Source organism: Lytechinus variegatus, chromosome 1, assembly GCF_018143015.1.
Source record: "Lytechinus variegatus isolate NC3 chromosome 1, Lvar_3.0, whole genome shotgun sequence".
Lineage (NCBI taxonomy): Eukaryota > Metazoa > Echinodermata > Echinoidea > Temnopleuroida > Toxopneustidae > Lytechinus > Lytechinus variegatus.
Genome location: NC_054740.1, coordinates 91,490,897 through 91,509,658, shown reverse-complemented (window position 1 = coordinate 91,509,658; position 18,762 = coordinate 91,490,897). Strand labels below are relative to the sequence as shown.

Genomic DNA, 18,762 nt, shown 5'->3' with positions numbered 1-18,762 from the left:
TGACAATGATAAATGCATAGATTAATGTTTTATAACTAGAGAGAGGGGTAGAGAAACAAGGAAAATCAAATACATCTGATCAAAGTATATCATCGATGATACAACTAAAACAAAACCCAACTAATTCCTGCAATCTCATTTTTGATGTTTTTTTTTTCAAAATAAAAACAAACTTTGGCAAAAGAATCCTGGTGGATGCTCTTAGCATCATCTTACACCACACATTTTAATGCATAGGTCACTCATGATGAGCTATAAAGCACCAAAATAAAACAGAAATCACACTCTACTCCATGTCTAACCTTCCAAAACACAATATATCACTAACATCAGCTGAAATATATGTACATCTCTACATCTATTTACAGTTAGAAATAACACAGCCCAGCTGTGCCTTGCTTCTTAACAAAAACAAAAAAGTATTGCATCAAATGCATAATAACCACTAAAACAAATTCATTTCTTGCTAATAAATAACATGCACTTTACATCTGAAAAAAAAATCACATGAAATAAACAACCACATTTATTGATATACACAGGTTACTTTCATACTAAGCAACAAGAATGTCAAATTCTAACTGTACAGTTGCAATATGCAGAAAAGGTGATATGTGAGTTTAATATACAATACAAAAAGTGATTCAAGTCAAGTACTATTTTGGAAAATGGTCTCTTTAGATTTGGCATGAGGACAATTAATACCTTAAAGTTTGTTCTATAAGTAGGACCTTAAACCACATTCATTGAAAAGGTTAACAACATTGCTTCTTGTATAGCAGACAATTTGAGATAGTAACTGTTGATAACTATTCAATGGTAAGAGTTAAAAGAAATTACACTTACTTCTGGAATCTTTGATAAAAAAGATAGATAAACATTTTAAAGGAATTAAAAGGAATTATTTGTTAGGATGATCAAACAGGTAACAGATTAAAAAAATGGACCGAAAGAAATACAGTTGACTCTGCCACAGTCAAATGTCATTAAGTCAAATAATTGGCTAAATGGAAGCAATTTTTTAGAAGAGATCATGTAGAGCACCTCAAAATTCACCAAAATTGAACAGATTCTTAAGGTCACAAGAGATTCAAGTTTGGCAGATTCACTTGTATACAACAGTAATGTTTGCTTTCAAAAGGGCAATGTCAAACAATGTTGTTTATGATCTTTTTCTTCCATTTTTTCTTATTACAAATACTTTTGAAGTGTTTTCAAAGTACTTTTATCTGCCCTTCATGGTGAATGTTATTATTTTATTCAATATCAAAAAGGCATATCAAATTGACTTTGGGTAAAATTGGTACTACAGTCAACAGTACTGAGTGCTTGAGTATCAAAAACTCTATGACAATAATCAATAGTAATCATAACATAATTCATTTCATTCTTGCTGTCTGTAATTTAAATTCCATTCATTTTTAGATAAAATTTAAATTTCATTAAGTTACAATTTGAATCAAGAATCTTATTCTTATTACAGTTATTACAATTGCATTCTTAATTACAATTTAAATTCAGACAGAGATGATATTGGTAAAAGGCATTTATGAAAAAAAATATTCAATATAAAACTCTACATAAATTTCCTTGTCAAAAGTGATACTTAAAACAGAATTATTTTAAATTACTTTAAAGGAGAATGAAACCATTGGAACAAGATAGCTTGTGTGAAAACAGAAAAATCAAAGAAACAGATCAACGAAAGTTTGAGAAAAATCAGACAAATAATGAGAAAGTTATGAGCATTTGAATATTGCGATCACTAATGCTATGGAGATAGCAAATTGGCAATGCGACAAAGATGTGTCATGTCACTGATGAACAACTCTCCCCATTACTCTAGTATATATTTCACTAGAATTGCCTCTTTTATCACATCTATCCATAAATCACTTGTTCTGTCTACATGAGGGCATGTAATGCATATTTTTGAAGAATACATCATGGATAAAGAGTTTGTATCATCATAAGAAAAAGCAAAAAGAGACATTTTGAGGGTATTTTATAGTCCACCAAAGGGAAAGTTGTTCATCAGTGACATCACACATCCTTGTCGCATTGCCAATATGAGGATCTCCATAGCATTAGTGATTGCAATATTCAAATGCTCATAACTTTCTAATTATTTGTCCGATTTTTCTCAAACTTTCTTTATTCTTATTCTTTGATTTTTCTGTTTCTACACAAGCCTATTTGTTCAAAGGTTTCATTCCCTTTAACTTCAATTTGCAAGAGATACGCTCATATACTTTTCTACAAAAATGGATCAAATAATAAGGAAGAATGCTAGCACCTGTAGTAATAACAATATTAGATTTCAGTAAGTAATCTTAACTATTTCTTGGCTAATGACTTCAAGTGGCTATATTTATAAATATTCATACAAAAAACAACATACAATTTACAAGATCTATGCACTCTCATCGCCGAGTTAGTGTATCAATATCGCCCTTGAATACAATGAAATATTGACAAACTTTAGCAAATTGAATTCTAATGTTTTAGAAGCATTTTGTCAATGATAATTGACTTACAAACGGTAATATATTTTTCAGGTTGCATTGGATTAACCAGATAATTCATTCTGTATTTATATAATCAATAAATCACATATTCTCATATGATGACACATTAACAAAATCAATCACAGTCTATAATACAATTAATTTGATATATGTGAAGTAGTCAATGTAATGATCTCAAGTTTAAACTCTGCTGTACCAGACAGTCATAAAGGGTGTACATAAACATTGGCCAGCTTGGATGCTAAAATGCTGGAAAGGCTCTTGTATCAAGATGGGAATACTTCGAGTACTCATCTTTTACATTCATCAACGGTGGCCCTCAGAAGTGCTGCATTCATTCTCTGTTTGATTTCTTGACACAGTTATATTTTGTTCATTAATTTGCAACCTCTACAAGTGTAGCACCACCATTGTTCATCGAGTTGTTTGTCATCGGCCCTGTGCCGGCAGCAGCAGCAGCGGCAGCAGCCGCTGCAGCTGCAGCCTGGATAGCACCTACGCACTCGTTATGGGTAAAGCTATGTCGCCTCAGGTCACAGTTCCGCCTGAAGACCTTTCCACAGTTAGGACAGTTGAAAGGTTTGATGTCTGTGTGGGTTAGAAGATGCGTCTTTAGGTTACTACGTTGGTTGAAGGTCCGTCCACAGGTGGCGCACTTGTGAGGCGATTGCTGCATATGAAGGGTTTTATGAACAGCTAGGGTTCTTGCCTGACAGAATCCTTTACCACACTCTCCACATTTGAATGGTTTCTCCTTAGAATGGATGTACCTAATACAGTGAGAAAAATCAGATTTGAAAATGTGATTAAAAAATAGTACGATTTAACCACAAGTCATACAAGGAACGTGATGTATGAAGTATGATCCAATGAAGTTCAAAATATACATTACTACTACTACTATATCAAGCCATATTTGAATGTTATTAAATGGATAACCCCGCCCCCTGAAAAAGGGACACCAAATTGGAAAGTGGAAAAGAAAAAAAAACTATATCAGTCTGATTTTGTTTTCATACAGAATTGATTACTGGTATTTTAAATGCATCCTTCCTTTTTTATAGAAGGAACTCAATTGAATTAAATTATACATGAGTAAAAATTGAAATCAAGAATTTCCTTGCTATATTATTGGTATAAACCCGGTAGTCCAGCTTCCAAAGAACATTATTTCAGAAGCATGTTCCTAATCTATTACAGTTCACATGAACTATTCCTCCTCAAAACATATTTGTTTCCTTCTTTATCAGCTCTTTAGGTTGGAAGTTGGCTTCAGTTTCACACCACAATAGGTATAAATGTGACTTTGTTGAAGATTAGTTATCAAAGAGGTTAAAAAGGAAACTCCTCAAAGGGCAAGATGTTCTTTGTTTGAAACAAAAATATTAATGTAGTGGCAAGACCACTGTACTTTGGTGTTTACAAAATAGGAGTGAAATCAAGATCACGGAGAGCATGACATGAATAAAAAAAAAGCAGAAGCCTGGTAAAAGTTTGGAGTACTTCAAAGGTTAGAAGCAAAGAGGCAATACTGGTGGAGAAATTTTCAAAAGATTTGATCATTCAAAGATTACATACTGTACATGAGCAAAAGATCATATTTTCAAAGGTTATTAATGGAGGAGGTTCACGAGATAATAACTAAACTAATGGAAGATACAAAGAAAATTTTGGAAAGGCAAGAATTACTTAAGAGCACAAAAGACACATTGATTAATTCCTGAAGAATGAGTGAAACACAATTAATGAAGGTTTCAAGTGAATGTTCGTTCGCTAAAAAATAAATTTCACCCTTGACTTGTTTCACAAGAAAAAGAAAAGCCGACTTTGAATACTTAAAGGAGCAATCTTTCAACTCCATTGATTTTGGTTTCTTTGAGACCTCAACCGTTTTATCCATTTTCTTTTTCTCCTCCAAAACCGTGGATTAGGGGAGTGAAGGTTACCCCCTTTTCACAGGTGTGAGAGTTTTCAGCCATCTCATGCCGCTAACGAGGGAACCAGGCCAACCCAACCATCTGCAAGATAGGCGGGGTCACACCAAAGATGGCTTGCCTGGTTGCCGCCATCCAAACCGCTACTTACTGCTCAGCAGCAGAAGTTTGGGGCATCTGCTGTATGATCCAGTGAGATTAAGTGCTCCTTGTCCTCTTGATCAGGACATGACAGACAAGGTAACCTGCTAAACTCATTGTGGATAATCTTCAGCTTCCCTTCAGCCAGTTCTCTTGGCGGTCAAAGCATTATCTCATCATCTCCACCAGCAATGAGATGATCTACCAAATGTATCAATGTGAGGAGGTGGTTGAGGGAGGAGGAAGTCCAGGGTTATCTCAGAGTTTACCATGGTAACTTAGGTTATAATTGGATATTACCGTCTTTAATTATTGCCATCTTGTTCTGGGATATTACCCCTAAATTGGCCTGTATCCTTTGGTTGCACCACAAAGAAATCTCAGCTATGATTGATGGGCTTAGCATTTCAGAGCTCCTAGCTTGTCCCCTTTCCCAGGGAGATACACCTTGGGTCGTTTTTTTTCATTCAGTTTTCCACTCTTGGTTTACACTTTTTTCTTAGAATACCTTTGTTTTATTCAAGATGGATCAATAATTGAATTAAACATTAAACAGAAAGATATATGGATGACAGCTGGTGAAAACAGATCAAGAACAATGCTTGGGGTTTTGAGTGCATTGAATGATATAAAGCTAGTATATGACAATTTTCAGTATACTGCCATCTTTTGGCAAAGCAAACATCAACCTAAGAGGGTGCCAAAAAGATCTGTGGGCTTGCTTGATTATGAGATTTAATTGATAAACATCTACCCCTCCTTTTAAAGACACAGATGACAGAAACAATAACATAAAAGAACAATTAAGCAATAATTTTGCTACCTTTATGCCAAATATTCAGGGGCATTTTGATCCTATGTTACTATGTACTGGGGGCGAGGAATGACAAACAATAGAAAAAAAGGAATCAGAGCTATAGATTAGAAGGTTCAAAGAACCAAATCTTCTATTCCCTGGCTTCCAGAAGTCTGGTATGCAGGTGTGCACGTCAACCACTTCTTCCCCTCCTGCTCAGTCTGTGGAGGTGACACAAGCAACCCCATCCATACTCTCACATTAGTTTTTATTTTACGACTTGTAGTTTAACACCCAGTGTGGCATAGCGAGATAACGCTTGGTGCTAAATACTCAATTTGCCAATCGCTTTGTATGTATAGACCGGAAGCTTGTGAGATAATAGTATTTACCAAAAGATAAAACCCGCCTTGATGAAGGAAGATGGAAGCACAAAAACAGAAATAACCTCCGAAAGACCTCTGAAAGAAATCAGGAAACTTTGGGGAAGCGATCGCAGAACAGCTACTTCCATATATTTTTTTCAATAAAAATAAATAAATGGAACTAAAATGAACCTAAAATGATATGACAAATATTCATAATTTACAAATAGGTTGGAAAAGGTGCACAATATTCTTAATTGATTTCCAATTAAACATTTGATATTCATGTGTTTTAATATGATCTTCTTTAAAGAAAAGGTACCCCTTTTGAATTTTGTCTTTTTCTTCTAATCTAAATGAGATCATTTGAAGCAGGGCTTCTCAAACTACGGCCCGCGGGCCGGATTCGGCCCGCAGAGCTTCTCAATACGGCCCGCGAGACTCTGCTGGGTTTTTTAAAATCACTTTTTAAGTCACAATATGAAACATAGCTCAAGTAATGGCAGTCAAATAAATTTCACTTTATACAAGTTTTAGTGGAGTCTTTTCTGTCTGTTCGATCTACTTTCTTATTAGATGACCAGCCTGTTCTCACCACGTTTGGACCTACATACAGGTGCGAAAGTGCATATTCCACAATGAACATTTTAAAGAACTAACTCATACCAAACACCTTGTCTTTTGACCAGTGAACATTTGCACCAGTGCTTTCATCTGGTAATTTCACCTTTAGTGCCAAGGTTCAAGCAACTTGTTGCTGATAGTGTCATTTTTCCCATTGAAAGTGATTAGGAGACTGACATCCTTATTAGAGTCTACAACTGACATGCTCTATTATTCAATCTACTTTGACTACGAAAAATATTGTTAATTCAAGACATTATCTGTCTCCCAATTATATATTATATTTATTATTAACATTAACTCTCGCTGTATTTTCAAAACTTTTCTAATTTTGCCTGCGTTCCATATGAAACTGTTATAAATTTGTTGGATTAAATGCTCCCAAAGTAAGGGCCAGATTGCACAAGAGAGCATATAGATCTTTGTGCTTCGCGCATATTTAAAAAAAATTATCTTCACCCTGGCCCTTTCAGGTTTACTTTGAGTCTCATCTGGCCCTTCACAGAAAAAGTTTGAGAACCCCTGATTTGAAGAAATCAATCCACTAAAATACCATTAAAATTATGTGTATATTTATACTGTGATTAAAATGATTTTTCATTTAAAACAATAATGAATACAGGGGAAATATCTTATGAAATATGAATTTATGATGAACTAATGTGTAGGCCTGTATTTCCTCAAACATCTTAGCGTTTCACCTTAGCCTTTCTAATACCTGTATGTCATTTTCTCTTACGACAAACACCTTACATCTTGACCTATCAATCAAGATTTCTGGTCCTGATAAGACCAGGTCTAACAACAGAACCGGAAGGCGATGACAGAGATAAGTGTGCCAAGATCGTGTAGGTACTGGACCTCTCAATTGTTTACTGCGGAGGCGGACAGTAAGGTGCAAGAGAGATGTTTACAATCGTTACTAACCAAACTTCCTTAAGTCAAACGAAAATAATACAAGTGTTTATTGATATCATAGGCACAAAAATATAGGCTTGACTTTAGTCAAGCATTCCACGCATACAGATAATGTACAATGACCTTATTTATCAAATTATAATTATTAAAAGTAAATAACCACTAATTTCTAAAGACGCTCTTCAAAATATGTCTCACATGTGTCATGACCACTTGATTTTCATTTTCTTTTGTCAATTGAAATAAGTCATATTTGTTTCTGAATGATACTGTTTCAAGAACAAGTCCACCCCAATAAAAAGTCGATTTGAATAAAAAAGAACTAAATCCAACAAGCATAACACTGAAAATTTCATCAAAATCGAATGTAAAATAAGGAAATTATGACATTTTGAAGTTTCGCTTATATAATTTCACAAAACAGTTATATGCACATCCTGGTCGATATGCAAGCAAAGAGAATGATGATATCATCCACTGACTGTTTCTTTTGCATTTTATTATATTGTCAAGTGAAACAAAGATTAATTCCTAACTGAACATGTCAAAATAGCATTGTTTAATACTAAATGGTTCAGTTGAGTTGGTCCTTATGTCAAATCTGTAAAAAAATGAAATATTGTACAAACAAGAAAAAAAAAGAAATAGTGAGTGAAGGACATCATTGCATGACTGCCTCATTTGAATGTCACTGAGCTGTGCATATTTTTCTTTAAAATGTCATGACTTTGTTATTATACATCCGATTTTGATGATTTTTTTTCTCTCTATTTATTCAATTCAAAAACATTTTTCTGGGGTGAATTTGACCTTTAATATAGTTTATTTCAAACAATGATAAGAAGATATTTTGAAAGAAAAAGAAAACCTTTTTTTAAAGAGTTATTCAAAGGAAAGGCTCAACAGCATGTTGAAAAGCAGAATAATTGTGATGTTTAAACTGCTTTTAAACATTGTCTGCATTGATAGTACAAGGATGCTATATTATGTATATTACCCTGTCTATACATTATCATTTGATTACTTGTTTGTGATTAAATGTTTACCAAAGGGAACTTAATTCATCTTCAATCATCATAAAACTATAAACTGAGCATATAAATGGGACATTTATGACATATGGGAATTTCACTACTGTTTTATTTCAACTTATGTAGATTCTCTATTAATCTATTCCAATTTATCATTCTAATAGTTTCAGAAGCCCAGTACACTCTAGAAGCATTTTACACGCAATCAAGTTCAGTTTCAATCAAGTCAATCTATTTCTCATGAAATAAAATCCATCCTGTGTAACAGTGAATCAGATTTTCAAGTTCTCTATTAAAGTGAAAGTAAATATGTTGTCAGTAGAAGTAACACCAAATTAAGTCAAAATAATGTTGAAATCCCAGTAACTGTAACTTTAACTTGGCATAAAGTTCACCCCCAGCGGATGCCATTCTAAGTCTAATTTTACTCTCCAGAAATAAATATGTATCTTTACTTTTTATCAACACAGACACACCTATTCATTTTCAGTCTCAATATAATAAAACCTGTATCAACTGTTTTCATAAAAAAAATTTTTTCTTGCTACAGACGGCAAATGCACATACATACACCAATAAACTTCTTGTATAATAATTTAAATAAATGCTATGTCAGTCAGAGAAGATAATTGTTGAAACAAGCAAGGAACTATTTGAAGATGAATAACAGAGAGATAACGAAATTCAAAGAAAGTTGTGATTCAACCTATTGAATCATCATTTGGAAAATGAAACTATGAAATACACCATTATCTCCCATCCACACCCCAGAATAGACCTAATGACTGATTTTCAAGAAAAAAAAAATATTTTCAAAGCTAAACTGCATCCTAATACGGTTCGTAGTAGGATGAATCGTTAATCTGGAGCACGGATTTGTTTTATCGCCATGTGATTCAGACGATGGTGATAATTACCTGATAGTTCCCCAAAGTAGATCAGAAAAGATTAAAATACTAAGCACGCATCATGATTAGAAATGTCTAGGCTGGGACATACATTTCAAATCACTCTCTTGGAATAAAAAGTGTTGACGTGTGCGGGGAAACAAAGAAATACTGAGATATCAAATTTAATCTTTTAAACACTTATCATGCATGATGATTAAAATTGTCAAAGCTTGGACAGATTTTAAACTACTCCCTCAAAATAAAACAAAGAGACAATATGAGTCGCAAGACACAAAGAAAGTACTGAAATGTTGCGTTTCATCCTACATTTCTTGCATGAGACAATAGAAGTAAAGATTAATAAAATGAATATTACATGATGAATCAGAATGTATCAGACCAAATTAAAAAAGATGGTATTCTAACTTTCCTCAGACTCTCAATTTCTCTCAATCTCATTAGTGAATGCCACCAAAAGAAATTAATTGATCAATTCTTTTCATGAATAATGTGATAGTATCAATTTGATAACCTTGGCTTGTTTTTTTAACCACCTACTTGAAAAAAAAATGGTAATTGAAACCTTATCAAGGCAAATCGGTTAGACCTTTTCTAAATCTCTGCACACAAAGTTGCTAATAGTTCTGGAAGCATTGTTTAGACTACTTCAACAGAATGGATGAGAAAAACATTGCTTTCTTATTATTATATTTTCTTGAATTTTCTAATAATCCCACCTCTCTATAACTAATAAAAATGTTCAAAAGCATACTTCAGTACTTTTAATTACCTATCAAACATGAATTTCAAAAGATACTTTTCTATCAATTATAGCTGGCTTTCCATATCTCAACCTCACTTCAAACAAATTATTGCTTATGATGTACATTTCATTCATTACATTAAATGAATGAAATGAATTAATCTAGTTATAAAAGAAAATAGCCTATAAGGGGAAAATTTGGAATAATGCTTACACTGTAACAGAAAATAATACTTCAACATTTTTTTAGTTCTTTATATTACAGGTAATTTGACCTTAAATCGAACCTATTAATAGTGAAGTTTATCCTTATATTTGGGGCACATTTAAAGCTTAGGCAATTAATAAGTATGGCAGATCAGCATCTACAGCCAATCAGCCTGCTTTCTAAGATGTAATGAGAGATATAATGAAATGCTTCGTAACTAGGGTGTGTTATATCATAGCGGAAGCAACTGCAAATCCAGTATTAATAGATAATCATCAATGACCATTTCTTTGCTGTCTTCTTAAAATAAAATCAAATGTGAGGCCCGATAGCTCTCTTCTCAACTTCTTCCTTTTCATTCTCTACATTCTCTTCTCTCTTTTATTTTTTTTCTCTCTCTCTCTTTTTTATATTTTTCTGAACTTCTGTTCTTTTTCATAATTTCTAATTTTCTCCTTTCACTCTTAAAATATCTCAAATTACAATTATATTACAACAGCATATTTCTTTCTTTGTTTCTCAATCACACACTCAATTTTCTTCTTTCCCCCTTCCACCTTTATCCCCCCCCCCCCTCTCTCTCTCTGGATTGAGATTCAAGCAACTGATCCTCTAGAAATCATTCAAATTCATGACAACAATTTTTTTTATATTGCTAAATGAATGAATAATTATGAATAGTTTTAATCGGCAAATCCCAACTGACCGTAAGATAACAATCTGGTCATTCTTCCTAAGAAAGTACCCTCCCATTTAGATTATACTTCAGGTCATATCATTCTTCCTTTGTGAGCGATTCAAATCACAATCCATCCAGTTTATACCATGATGGTCACTTAGTTTGACCATAAAGTCTTATCCCTTTAATCATTGTCTACTCCTCTTACCCCTTAACCCACTTCTTCTCATAGAGAATCAACAATTCCTTCATGAAGTAATGCTAAGCCTCGTATGTGACACAAACTCTTAAACATATTCATAGATAAGGATCCTAAACATGTCCTTCCTCTTCTTCTTCCTCTCATTAATGTTTCATATATCTTCATTTGAAAGTCGAAACCTATATTTCCCTCTTATAAACCCTTTCAATGCCAAAGATCCGATAAGAAGCACCAATCCCGTGTAATATGAACATAGAATAATATCAGAGGGGTTAAATATCATGGAAATGTTCCTTCAACAGATCTTGTTGCCATGCTGGACAATAGGGGCATCATCACGTAGGGTGTGGATTAGGATTAATAGGGGCGAAAGATTAATGCGTAATCGTCTTGAATGACCAGCTGAATCAAACAGTTGAAACAACTGCTGCTTTCTTGCTATAAAATTAAGGCAAATTTTGACAGTTTCGTTCAATTTCCTTTAAGAGATAAGGTTTCTGTAAAATTTCTGATAACAAATATCATTATAAGGACATACTTCCTGAAGAGAAATATTTTTTTTTCATATACATGTTATGTTCCATGTTCTACAATTTTTTTTGCTGTTCATACCAACTGGCTAGCAAAATATAATTTTTGATATTTTTGCAGAAATCAAAATGGAAGAACTACTCAATATGTGGCAAAATTTTTATCCCTATAGTTTCTGAGATACAGAAATATATTTTATTCAATGACACATAATTCTTATACACAATGCACTTACATGTACTCCACTGTAGCAAAGCAATCCAATAACTGCACATAAGCAATATACACATTCACCTAACTGTTTAATCTCCTGAATTGATTCTGGATGTAGAAAGTAGAAACATTCTTGCATATTGCATATTGGGACACCAAAGACTAGATTATTTTAAGGTTTTGCTTGCCATAGTTCGACCACAAACTTCAGCGATGTTTTTAGTTAGAACTTTCTTAAAAACTACCACTAGCTCCCAAAAAATGCAATTCTTTGCATGAATACCAGAAAGATATAAAAGAAGCAAGCTGAATGTCACTTTTACTATTCGCAGCCATTATCGGTTATGACCCCGTACTGATATCTTCTCAATTAGGGGTAAAATTAAGGAGAGGAAATCAGGGAGAAAACCTGATAGCTGTCTGGTTATGAAGCTAAGACTTTACTAATTCCTGGCTTCTGTTTTTAAGGAAACTTCCAAAGTCTTTCCAAGTCTTCTCATTTTGGAATAAGATACTCCGATTGCCAATTTGACTAATGAGGATGAAGATCGTGAAATTTGAAGATGGTATTCAAGTTTCTTCCTTTTGCTGCTTAGGATTGTGAATAGTTGTCCTGGTATCCCCTCTTAACAGAACCCAGTTCCTACATGATGTTATCAATTGAATTGCTGAAATTATAATGCTTATTGGAAAATGATATCCCCCCCATTAATGAACATCAAATTCTTTATGCGAGAGAGATAAAGCATGGAGGTATTGTCTTCTCATAATGTTCACTATATCATTGTATGCAAAAAAGAGATTATACAAAGAACACTCACCCTCCCATAGCAGATACAGTGAAATGCAAGATGTTTTAACTTTCATATATCTTTTCAGACAAAAAATTTCACTCCTATACTGACTCTGATAAATATGATAATGTTCCCTTCTTTTTTCAGATTTAAGTTTTGTTTTGTTTCTTAATTTATTTGATTTATTGATCTATCTTTGGATGCAAATCAGTTGTCAGACTAAAGTGTGATGGGTTAAGTCTAGGAAGCAGAGTCACGTTGTCATAGACCCATACATTCATGTATTTTAGGGAGGGCGTGTCTGAAGCATTCAGTGTCACACAAATTATAGGAAAGGCTTAAGGTATTAGCTAAAAAACCTTATACTGAACCAAGAAACATGATACAATTCTATGACTGTGCAATGAATGTAACTCCGAGTCGACAAGACACGAGCTGAGAACGGAAAGACAGAGAGAGAAAAAAAACATGTCAAAGAATACCCAAAACACTCACAGCCGTTGACTACTGAATTATGTATTTTCATTAATGATTAATCCTATATTCATTTGGCAGGGAAATAAAATCAGTAGTTTGGAATAAGATTTAGGGGGAATTAGTTGCCGGAGAGGGGCACGCCCTCCTGGCTTAATCTCACATTCTACAATATCAAAGTCAAATTTGTTAATCTGCGACGTGTTCAGAGACTTGTGAATCACGGCAAGAGGGGGCTGATGAATTATCAAACTCTAGTGGATCACGTCGTTCACAGATCAAAGTAAAATCACTTGCAGATTTATACTGGTGAATTGTAGAGTAATGTCTCTACTAGGCACATGACAGGTCTATTTCAAATAACCATGTGACTCTAATAGCTCATGCATGGATGTCGGCCATGTTTGGCTCAAAACATTTTTTTTTCAATATTAGTTCCTTTTTTATTGAGAGTGGTAATATTTAAGCTAATTAAAAGTAATTAAACTTACCATAATGAGCATCATAACTACTTATTTTATTTCTATATATTTATTTAGAGTTTTATATCGGGTACATATACATTTTTTTTCTGAAGGGGATTATATCATCAAAACAATTTAGAAAATTAGTTTCATATACTTTCTAAAGTAACTTGTTTCACTTTTGCATTTAAAAATATGATTGAAAAGTGCTAAGATAAGAATTAATTTAGTCTAATGTTTTAAAGTATATAAAGAAATCAGTTGCTTTGGGAATAAGAAGGATCTAGAATCTATTTTTATCAGAGGTAAGTGGGGGAACAATCTTTGTAAAATGTTTTATACAAAAGCCACTGTGAAAGGACCCTAACAATTATGAGTCTCCAACAAGAAAACCTTTAATCACTGCTTTTCATTTACCAGATTGTGTAGAGAGTATAGCTTGGGATGAATCCATTTTATAATCGCACTTATAGATGAGAATTAGTCAGCATCTAAAGACAACAAAAATCTCCTTCAGAAAAAAAAATGGAATGGAAGAATAGAATTCATGTTACATCAACTGGTTGTTGAATTTCCCAACTGATGATGAATGATTATCATCCAATTTAGAAATGAACCTAAAGCCAGACCTACTTCTATCTCATTGATGAATGCTAGATTACACATTGAACAGAATTGAATAGAAATACTAACAGTCTGTGAAGTCCTGAATCAAATAAGTTACATGAGGTAAACTTGATGGATCACTCATCTTGGAAACCAGACAGACAGAAGGAAAGTTCCATTGATTTATGACAAAACTCAGACAAGCACTGGAGACCAAATGGATAATATTAAAAGAGAAGATGGTTAAACAGGCTCCTAATATTCTACAGAGCTTCCAAGTCCAATTAAAACATGATGGATGTTGGTAGGAGTAATACTTTTTACATCAAGCTTCAGTTCAATAAGGATGAAAGGGAGAATTATTTTAATTTGAGACATAGGGCCATCGATTCTATAAGATAGTTAATGCCCTCATCGCTATAAGAAGCAGATAATGTACATTTGCACTTCCAAAATTAGTTTCTTACAGTATCTGAGAATATGCACTGCCTATGGAAGTGAATATGTAGTTTCAATTAAAAAACATATACCAAAGTATAAATATACATTAGCTAGCCATCATTCATATGATAAAAAAAATAAATGTTTAGAAAAGTTATACTTATAGGTTAAGATGGTATTAGGTATTCAAGATGATTCATTTTTATATTTTGGGGGTTACAAATTTTTATAATGATCACTTGGGGAGAAAGGGTGAATAAAAATCAAATATGGAAGGGGTTTGAGTGGAAATTGGGATATTAAATGATAGAAAGAAGAGAGAGATAATTTGATGAAAAACAAGGATAATTGTTATAGCTAGATACATTTTAAAAGAATTCTGATCAAAATGTAATAACAGGAGAAAGAGAAAGTAAATAACACTGGGTTAATAACCACTGCTGAAATCAATAGCTACTACAAGTGTGGAATAATATACCAATATGAAAATAAAACTTGCTCTCTGTAATAACAGTGGAGCTGTATCATAAATAAAAGTCCCCATTTGTTCATTATCATAAGAATTCATATCCCAAGTGAAAACAGATCTTCCTATTTTTCCTATGAAGTTTTTATCACAGAATTGCAAACTGAGACTGTTGGCTTGGGAGGTGAATAATATTGCTGTAATCTACTATCCGAACACTTTCAAGCCATATTACTTTCATCTTTTGTTCTCATAAAGAAATATATCGTAAATTGTTCTGGCAAGAGACTCTATTTTACCGCTATTCGGCTTCCTCAATGGGTTGCCAGCCAGCCATCGAGAAAGAAAACAAAGATCTAAATCTCTTACACAAATGCACAAACACCCAGAGAAAATCTCAAAGAAAAAAATGATAGTTTAAAAAAAATCCTTCTTATTTTTCCTAACAAAAATCCTCCAAATCTCGATTGTTTTAGCAGCCACCAGTCCTGAGCTAGTGATGGATCCAATCGATCCTGTGAGCTCTTCAAATTTGCAGGATTAGCCTTTCGTGCTGTATCCTTCCCTTCTCATTCTGCAACCTTCGCACCCCTTTGGCCCAATTTCTCAATCCTTTCCGACCTCTTAGCCTTACCCTCTCACAACCAGGTAGTGCTCCGAGAACCGAAGGAATAAAGAATTCCCCTAAACTAATTCCAAGCCACCACCTTCCTCTCCGCTCCTAATTTCCTCTATTCCAACCACATGATTGCAGACCTGCTCATTCATCTGCACGATAGTACACCCTCATAGGCATAATAACTTCCTCAATTGAAGGAAAATGACACCTATGTATCTTCATCTCTATCTCTAACTTTCTCTTCTTCTCTCTAATGCTATTCCTTTCCCCTGTATACCTTTGGCATACAAAGCGGAACTAAGCTTACTGAAAAAAGGAGAGGTTGTAGTTCCTCATAAGGTATTTCCTTTCAGGAAGACACTCTCATGCCATGATCTAAAGTAGTTGAAGTCCACTTGACGTCGTTGAGCAGCCAATGATAACGCTACTATATGTTTCTTTGGCAGGCGTTTGATTTTATTTTCTAACTTGTCCTTTGGTAGAAATGATATGTATGAGGGTACTTTCCCTCAAACGTACCCCACATTTCTAATTCTCAACTTGGAATCTGGTTTCTCTCACAGAGAAAGGGCTTTTCAAGTACACAAACTGTTTGGAGAAAAAATAATGTATTGATGGTTTTTTAGTGTGAATATCCTGAATCTTCAAATTTCATCATCAATAACATCATCCCTCGCTTTTGATTTTTATTGTCAAATTACTGAAACTGAACCATTCAGAAAGAAAGGGTTCCCACCATATGTTATTTCACTCCTTAAGAGTGGAGGAGAAAAGGAAAATGAAGCTCAATAATTCAAAAGTCGCCAGGAAACCAAATCAAACGAATCACGAGACCAAGTTTCGCGTCATCTCCAAAATCTGATTTCCATTTTTCATCTCTTTTAAAATGCATTTTCAATCTTCTCATTCCCATGCACATTGTATTTCATCAAACAAAAGAATAGAGTGAAAACAAATGAAGTTTCATATCATGTAATAATTCTGAATGTATTTCAATTACTTATCTTCTGATTTCATGGGAATTAATTATGCTTGGAATTGCAATTGTGAAGCGTATATAGTTAGTTAGCAAATTAAAAGCAATGGAATAATGAGCAGAGGGGGATAGATATAGTGCATTGCGTAAAATTTAAAAAATGGGAAAACAATGCAATAAACTTTTCAACATTTTCATTATAAAAATTCAAGTTTGTGATAGATTTTAACATAATATTCAGAAAAAAATTTCACCCTTCTCTCATTCCTTTTCTCAGTTTTATTCTTGGTCGTGCAAAATTTTTGAGGAAAGGCCCCTCCCCCAAGCCACCCTCCCATATGTATGCTACTGCTTGGCAGTGAGCTCCTGTTTCAAGTTTTGTACATTTTTGCTTTGAATTCCCTCCTTCAAATAACAAAGACACATATTTTATAATCCCCTATACCCCCCCCCCCGAACCTAAGGGAAAATGTCATTAATTTTAATGAGGACAAGGTTTCATTCTAAAAAGCATTCCTGCTTTAGATTGTCAGAACCTGGCATCTTTAAGAAGAATTCCACTGTTTACAGAGTATCTAGCTACTGGTTCTATCTTGAAGAAGAGAACTTTTCTTTACAGGGAAAAATCAGAATGGAACAGACTAATTACACAATGAAGTCTGGTTTTCTGGTGTTATCCTGCTTCTTAACACCAGAGGGATGAAGAAAAAAATGTCATTGTCCAATAGGAAAATCTGTTTGCAGAATTCTTGTCAACATTTGTCTGCTCTTTAATGTAGAAGACCTTTCCCCGACAATGAATGAAAAAAAAGCTTTGGAGAGAATAAAAGTATTCTAGCTTTAGCCTTACTTCTAGAAAAAAGATAAAGATATACTGATTCTTTACTATTTACAGATTGCAATTAACTACATTCACTATAAATTCTTTTAAATGTTTCAGTTTACATAACAAGTAGTACTAGAAGTTCTGGATGTATGGAAATGTATGACATGAATAGCAACAAAAAGGAAAGAGAAAACAACAGATAAGTAGGAATGAGTGAAAAAGAATGCTAAAAATGACAGATTTTTAATATAAATTTGAAATCAATTACTAACCTGTGGTCTCTAAGATGGTCTTGTCTTCTAAATGCCTTATGGCAGATATCACAAGAATATGGTCTTTCATCAGTATGGGTCCTTTCATGTATCAGAAGGTTGTATGACTTGGTGAAATGACGTCCACAGAACCTGCAGATGAACTCTTTTTTAGCTCTCATTGGTCCTCTACCCCGGCGCCTCTCGGTTGGTTGCAAAGGCACCAACCGCGTCTTGCTACTATCGGCACTGCAAGGTTGAGTCGCGGCAATGGCCAGATGAGCAAAGTCAAACTTAGGTGCTTTCTTTGGCGGTGCCGATGATGACCCCAATGATGTGTGGTGGCGAGAGGATGGCACCGATGAGGAAACCGTTGAGTACTAGGCGCCTCAATGTGCTGTTTGGATTTGGTACCGTCAGTGAGGCACTTGGTGGTGCTGTGATGGCACCAGGTGGCACCTGCCAGGTTGCGAGACCCTGTGTCCATGCAGCAGTACTGATTGCACCAAGGGGTAAGAAAGGGACATGTTCAGCACCTTTGAGGGTACCAGCTGCGGGCCACAGGCTAGAGCATTTGGTAGATGGATAGGACTAGGGTGATGAAGGGTTGTCAGTTGGTTCTGACTTGTTGGTGTTAGAGGAGGTGTTGGTGGTCCTGATGGCTTGGCTTTCTTCAGCTCTGCAGAGTTAAGATGGAAGAGAAGAAGAACAAATTTAGATCTTTGATATCAGTTTTCAACATTATGTCCAACCTTGCATGGTATGTGTGGTGAATAATAAGTATAATTATCATCCTTGTTCATGAAATCTGCAGTGCGGGCTAGAAGTCTGAATCCAACCTTCTGCTGTATAATGAATTCTGCTTATAACGAATACCAAAAAGATTGATTCTTTATTTATAGAAGTATTCACATCCATCCATACAAAACAGTAATAATTTAATGGGTTATTTATGGAACATGACTCAAATGTGGGCTTAATATTAGTTTACAACAACCATCAAAAAAATGATTTTCAAATTT

At 34.2% G+C, this 18,762-nt stretch overlaps 1 protein-coding gene across 1 annotated transcript in view; it reads right to left on the bottom strand.

Moving 5' to 3' along the window:
• Positions 1–2,222: 2,222 nt before the first annotated feature.
• LOC121405608 (protein odd-skipped-related 2-like) overlaps positions 2,223–18,762 on the bottom strand; it is a 17,234-nt gene continuing 694 nt past the window's right edge. Inside the window, 4 exon segments of the mRNA XM_041596543.1 lie at positions 2,223–3,298; positions 17,762–18,108; positions 18,110–18,295; positions 18,298–18,460. Of these exon segments, the coding sequence (XP_041452477.1) occupies positions 2,905–3,298; positions 17,762–18,108; positions 18,110–18,295; positions 18,298–18,460 (1,090 nt within the window). The 3' untranslated portion in view covers positions 2,223–2,904.